The 6,990-nt window shown below is 39.6% G+C and overlaps 1 protein-coding gene across 1 annotated transcript; it reads left to right on the forward strand.

Annotated features, from left to right (window-relative positions):
• Window positions 1-123: 123 nt before the first annotated feature.
• Window positions 124-6,659, forward strand: LOC133976869 (tumor necrosis factor ligand superfamily member 10-like). The gene is made up of 6 exons (XM_062415060.1): window positions 124-165; window positions 269-347; window positions 495-602; window positions 4,157-4,320; window positions 6,260-6,370; window positions 6,474-6,659. Exons 1-6 carry the CDS (start codon window positions 124-126, stop codon window positions 6,657-6,659), a joined length of 690 nt encoding a protein of 229 aa, XP_062271044.1.
• The last annotated feature ends 331 nt before the right edge of the window (window positions 6,660-6,990 follow it).

Below are 6,990 nucleotides of genomic sequence, written 5' to 3' on the forward strand. Positions count from 1 at the left end.
GGAAAGAAAGAAGGACAGAAGGAAGGAAGGAAGGAATTCATGTGTGTTTGACTTATTAGTATGTAATCATTTAAGTTCATATATTAAATAAACAGCAGATTTAAAAGATTAAAAAGGAAGTTGATGTATCCAAACAAAATCCAAACTCCCAAAATAGGTATAAAGGTATAAATGTGCTGTTTTATGAGCCACTAATACTCTAAACTTTAATGTGTTGGAACCTTTATAATTATGATGTCATCATGTCTTTGTTGTTTTTTAATTTTAGGGTCACATTTCTGACCTGTGTGTTTGTTTTTATGTCTTTCAGGTGACAGAGAACATCATCTCAAAACAAACCTTCATGGGTGAGCGTCACACACACACACACACACACACACACACACACACACACACACACACACACACAGATAATCTACTAATCTAATACATCAACAGTTTCGTTTAGTTTCTGACTTTCATTTCCTCTCTTCTCTCTCTCTCTCTCCTGTCAGAAGCGAGAACCATGCCTCGCTCTTTCAACAACTCGGGGTCAAAGTTCATGACCTCGGTGGTCCAGAGGCCGTCCGCCCACTTGACCCTCAGAGACACCAGCTCTCAAGGTGAGACGTTTCATCTCAGACTGATACTGTCACTTTATAGGGTTATAGGCTGAACCTGCACGTTAGTAGATAAGAATAATGGAGCGTGTGTGTGTCGTAAAATGTGTGTGTGTGTGTGTGTGTGTGTGTGTGAGTGTGTGTGTGTATAGGTGTGTTATTAAAGAGCTTGGTATCATTTCATTTGAAACTGGCGTGCAAGCTGAAGGGTGTTGACAATCTGGCAAAAGCTGCCTGATGTTATTTCCATTGACTTGACAAAGGGCAAGGAATGTGTGTGTGTGTGTGTGTGTGTGTGTGTGTGTGTGTGTGTGTGTGTGTGTGTGTGTGTGTGTGTGTGTGTGAGGGAAGAAGGAAGAGAGGGTGGCCTGGATTTCTTATAAGGAAGTTCAACAGGCGAGAGGGAGAGAGAGAGAGAGAGAATTTGGGTGTTGACCTTTGATGCTTTCTAATAAACCATTATCTTAAAAATGTGACGGAAACAATGACGCGTTAGTCGAGCTCGAGCTAACACACACACACACACACACACACACACGCACACACACACGAACCACACGAAGACAGCAGCAATTTGCAATAATCTTAAAATTAAAGATCTCCTCTCTAATCCGAATCATTACAAAAAATAATGCATGTTAAGTTAGTTGGCAGTAGTTAAACACACATTCCTGCACAATGTGAAAGTAACACATGCACATAATAAAGAGGAAATGATGAATGCTGCAGGACACGGGCCAAAAGTTGAACAAACTGTGCAAGAGACAATCCAGAGTTTGATTTCCCAGTAGGAGGAAGAGGAGTCACTGATTACTCTTCTAAAGAAAAAGGAAATGTTTTAAATCTGATAGTCTGGCAGCTGAATGGTAGCAGGACACATTTAATATGCTTTAAACGAGAGGAAATATAGAACATTAACTGCAGGACATGATAGCAACAAGACTTCTGTGTCATGTTATGTTACCAGAAAGAAATGCACTTCATCTCAATTGAAACTCAAAGCTAGAAAAAATATAAACAAAGCCACCAGGGATTATTGGGCCCCAATAACACACACACAGGTCATACCAACTATAAGCAATAGCTGTAATCACACCTGGACTGAACCATTCCATGTCAATAAAGGGGGGGGGGGGGGGTTATGGGCAATACAGAGGTTTTGGATGGTTCATTTTTACTGGAAACAAGAAAAATAAAGAGTTAGTTTAATGAATGCAAAAATTTTTATTAATTTTCCTTTTGTCCTTGAGTCAAGGGAGGAAGGGAGGAAGAAGGAAGGAAAGGAGGAAGGAAGGGCGGAAGAAGGAAGGGAGGAAGAAGGAAGGAAAGGAGGAAGGAAGGGAGAAAGAAGGAAGGAAAGGAGGAAGGAAGGGAGAAAGAAGGAAAGAAAGGGAGAGGGAGGAAGAAGGAAGGAAGGAAGGAACGGAGAAAGAAGGAAGGAAAGGAGGAAGAAAGGGAGAAAGAAGGAAAGAAAGGAGGGAGGAAGGGAGGAAAGGAGGAAAGGAGGGGGAAGGAAGGTAGGGGGAGGAAAGAAAGAGAGAAGGAGGGAGGGAAGGAAGGAAAGGAGGAAAGAAAGAAGGAGGGAGGGAAGGAAGGGAGAAAGAAGGAAGGAAAGGAGGGAGGAAGAAGGAAGGAAAGGAGGGTGGAAGGAAGGTAGGGGGAGGATAGAAAGAGAGAAGGAGGGAGGGAAGGAAGAAGGAAGGAAAGGAGGAAGGAAGGTAGGGGGAGGAAAGAAAGAGAGAAGGAGGGAGGGAAGGAAGGAAGGAAAGAAAGAAGGAGGGAGGGAAAGAAGGGAGAAAGGAAAGGAAGGAAAGGAGGGAGGAAGGAAGGAAGGGAGGAAGGAAGGAAGGGAGGAGGGCAAGAAAGAAGGACAGAGGGAAGGAAGGAGTTCATGTGTGTTTGACTTATTAGTATGTAATCATTTAAGTTCATATATATAAAAAACAAACAGATTTAAAAGATTAAAAAGGAAATTGATGTATTTTTAATTCATATTTATTGCCTACATATAAAAAGTGAATGTTAAAATGTGTGTGGAAAAATTTAATTGATATTATATTTGTAACATTTGTTAAAAGATCCTTATTGTTGTTGCTTGTTAGTGGATAGCAAGACATGTGGAAAGTGGAGCCACACAGTTCTTTGTCTACTTTTAAATATCATTTGTTATCGTTTTTATCAGTAATAACTTTGGAGGACAAATGTAAACAATTGCAAAGTGGTCCCATGCAGATAAGATGTTTGCATTCACTAAAAACACCAAAAAACATGCCGAGGTTAACCACCTGTTTGCATCCAGGCTGTCGAACCTTTCAAAAAAAAAAATCACCAGACTTTTGGAAGATTATCAAACAAACGTCTCTCACACTCGCACTGATGTTTCCAGACATTCTGCGATAGCAAAAAAAAAAAAAAAAAAAGAAAAAAAAGGAGAAGAAGAGCTGGAAATGCCTCAAGAAGCTAGCGAGGGGAAAGTATGCACACTATGCACCGAGCGTGAATATTTCTAAGAGCCACGTTGAGTTTTTACTTGACAGCAGCTGTCAAAGTAGACCAGAAAGATATCTTAAAATATGGACTCTTTGCACGTCAAGAGGGGATATGGAATAGTCTAATAGATCTCACTGTGATGGCAGCTGCACGAAAGACGCTTATATATGAACAGAGACATAAGAAAGACGCCCTCTTTGGTTATGCATGGCATGTGATGGAGACCAGACAGGCTTGACATACCGGTTAAAAGTTTAATTTACATGTTTTTCTCATCATTAAGTGCTTTCTCTTTCCATTCACTCCTGTCTTTAAGCAGAAATATGATGTATACTGCAATTTATACTTCACTCATGCTTTAAATATGAAGAAATAATTAAGATTATGACAGTTATATGCATGCAAAAACACCCCTTAAATCACTGAATTCGATAAACATCTGAAAGCACTCAAGAGGAGCTTCGTGTCTCCTCGTGAGGATTAGATATTTTCAGGCGTTACCTATCGCAGCCTTTTCAAAAACTAACACTGACAGATTAACGACAGTCACATTAAGGATTGTGTACTTTTTTTATATTTCACTCAGTATGTCATCCGTTTTTATGAAACTTTAGGGAATGATGCACCCCCATCGTTCAAGTGCTGGCAGTTTTAAGGCTATCCTAAGAGGAGAGCTGCTCCTGGGTCACATATTTCATCACCGGTTCTGTTTTCTGTAGGATCTTTTCTGTCAGTCCATGTTGCTGTCGAGTTTTTTGGCAAATGCTTCCTCAGTGTGATGCATCTTACCCCCTTTTTTTTTTGCTTAATCTATAGCACCTTGGCTCCTCTTTTACCTTTTTATAAGAACCATATTTTATGAAGTGATTGTCGATTTTTGGACGTGGTATGTTTACTTTGTCAGAGGATTTGAATTTCCTTCTGTTTTATGTTCTGTAAGATTTTCTGCCCATTTATCTGTGACCCAATCCTCCCTTCCTTCTGCTTTAAATTAACGTTTCTCTGGATGTCTCTCACCACTCTTCTTCTATCTTTCTATCTCTCTCTCTCTATCTCTTCATCTACAGGGTTCCCTCCCATCCCAATCCCTACGCCGGGTCTCCACCAGTCCTGTCGTCACGTGGTCCGCTCATGGGCCAATCAGAGCTTTGGAGCTCACCTGCACAACATGACCCTGTCCAATGGGAAGCTGCGAGTGCCTCAGGATGGGCGGTACTACCTGTACTCACAGGTGATACTGATATTCTGTACTTTTTGGTGATGGTTATGATGATGAATTTGCATCAAAAAAGGCCAAAGTGGACCAACTTGTGATTTTACTTTTTAAGGCTAACTGCTAACTGATCATGTTGACGGGATTTCGGTTGTGATAATGATAAACGAGGACGATAGTTGCCTTTTTGATAACAAAAATTGAGACCAATGCACACAAGAGAAAATACAAATGAGAAAATCTTAAGTAATAAGTAAAAAGTAAGTAAATAAATAAAAGAATTAAATAAATAAGTAAAATAAGAGAGAAAAGAGAAAGGGTTTATTAAAAGTTAGAGTAAAAACTAGCTCAAAATAGATTAAAAACATTAATTAAAAGTAATATAAAAGATACATTTTAATAAAAGATGGACTAAAACTAGGTTAGAAAAGAGATTAAAGGCAAAAGAAACAGACAAAATAAGATAAGATAAAACAATAGAATGATAATAATACAATAATGTAAAAATGTATCAAAACAAATACAAAGATTATAAAACAATTCAGTTCTTAATGAAAAGCCAGGCTGAACTGGTAGGTTTTGAGTTTCCTTTTAAAAATGTCCACGCTTCCAGCTAGCATTAAGTCAGATAGCAATTAGCAAAGATCAATGGATACAGAAAAGCATATTTTAAATGGCAAGTCCAGTTTCAAAGCTCTGTAGAAAAAAACACAGTTATCTGTAGTTAATGTTAGCCGAGTTACCACCAGAGTATATCTAGACTTAAGTACCATTTCCTAGCAAAGCACACAGCTAATGCTAATGCTAATGCAGCCTCGTTAGCCTCGGTGGCTACAGCTTGCAGGCCAGTTAACATTCTGCAGGATACACAACCTCTGTATGTTGACAAAGAGGGTGAAAGTAATTTTCTTTTTTATACTCCATTTCCACTGTTTCCTGCTCACTTCCATGCAATGCTTGCTTGGTTTTGAATTATCTTGTTTTTATCCCAATAGCACGAGGAAAAGCTTTTGTGAGTCTTTATTTTTCCCATGTGAGGTTGGACACAATTACATTGTGCGATTTGCTTTTGAAGTGAGGAATCCAGGGAATAATCTTTAATCAGTACTGAAGTAATGGAAACTTTAGCTGGCCAATGTGCCCATCTGTTGCCTGTTGAGCTTGAGTTTGGGATAAACTACAACTTAAATGTGAACATTTCTGACAATCTTTGTTATTATTTTGTGTTGCTAACTGATTTCCAACAATAATACACACATATGCATAAAGCAATACAGCAACTCCCATGTTGATAAGTAGTAACTCTTGAAAAATTTCTCTTTACGGTAAATTTCGAACAGATGAAAAATGTGCAATTAATTTGTGCATAGCTATGGAGAGTCGTGTGATATTTAAATCGACTGACAGCCGTACTAACTACTTGTTGGACATTTGCAATTTAGCCTAAATGTCAAATAAAGACTAGAAGAGAAACATATGCTCTTAAGATGAGATAGTAATGTAGGTCTAAGAGCCTTTGCCATTTCACTTTGGCAGAAGTATCCCTAAAAATATTCCCTAAACTGTTTCCATATTGGGGAATTGTCTAATCCAAAGTATGGCAACAACTAATGACCGTGAATCCATCAATTACTCTTGACAGTGATGAGGGGATTCTTAGCCCGGGTCCAAATTGTGCAGAATATGAACAGGATATAAGTGTTAAAGTGCTTAAATAACAGTTACAATCTCAAAAGGGATTGTAGAGAAAAAAAACACACACAAATCCTAACTTTGAGGAGTCTATAATAAAGAGATATTTGGGATTTTTATTTGATCAGGTTGTTAAAATTGTTGCAGATTTCTTGGCCGACTGAATTCAATAATCGCAGAGGCACAAATTCCTCTCAGTGTCTTGCAGGATTGCCTTAATTGCAAGGGTTATTCTAATCTTTTAATATCTCTCTGCTGCCCCCAGGTGTATTTTCGTTACCCGTCCCCAGCAGCCAGTGATGGAGACCAGCGCAGCGTCAGCCACCAACTGGTGCAATGTGTCTACAAGAAAACCTCCTACCCGAGCCCCATACAGGTACGATACTACTTTAAACTTGGTATACTATGGTCATGTGGAACAATACAAACTCTTAAGTATCTTTCTTACCTTTATGTTTGCTTCTCTCTTGACCGTGCAGCTCCTGAAGGGGGTGGGCACCAAATGCTGGGCTCCAGACGCAGAGTACGCCCTCCACTCCGTCTACCAGGGAGGACTGTTTGAACTTCGGGCCGGCGACGAACTCTTCGTCTCCGTCTCTTCGCCGACGATGGTCAACGCAGACGATTCCTCCAGCTACTTTGGTGCCTTTCGCCTGGACCTTTGAGAGGAAGGGATGAATGAAAAAAGGAACTTTAAAAAGGGACGGATGGATGGATGGATAAATGGGTGGGCTGGAGAAAATGAGTCCGGGGGGGCCTTTTGAATATCCGTTAATTGGAAGAGAAAAAAAAAAGTTGTGAGATGCCGGCCTGAATGTTGAATCTTCAAGGTTTTGGTTGGATGGATACACTGAAGGATGGAAATATTTTGGGGGTTTTGAAGGCTTCAACTTGAGTGAGGAAACACTACAAGAAGATGGTGGTGAAACGGAAAAGAAAGCGTGGATCCATCTTCCTTTAATCTCCACGAAGCAAAAAACCAAACCCATTTTTTTG

The sequence above is a fragment of the Scomber scombrus genome, chromosome 3 (genome assembly GCF_963691925.1).
Source record: "Scomber scombrus chromosome 3, fScoSco1.1, whole genome shotgun sequence".
Classification (NCBI taxonomy): Eukaryota; Metazoa; Chordata; class Actinopteri; order Scombriformes; family Scombridae; genus Scomber; species Scomber scombrus.

Coding starts and splice junctions, on each gene's coding strand:
- LOC133976869 (XM_062415060.1), top strand. CDS start 124: ATGTATCCAAACAAAATCCAAACTCCCAAAATAGGTATAAAG. Junction 348..494: donor CTCAAAACAAACCTTCATGG/GTGAGCGTCACA, acceptor CTCTCCTGTCAG/AAGCGAGAACCATGCCTCGC. Junction 4,321..6,259: donor GGTACTACCTGTACTCACAG/GTGATACTGATA, acceptor TGCTGCCCCCAG/GTGTATTTTCGTTACCCGTC.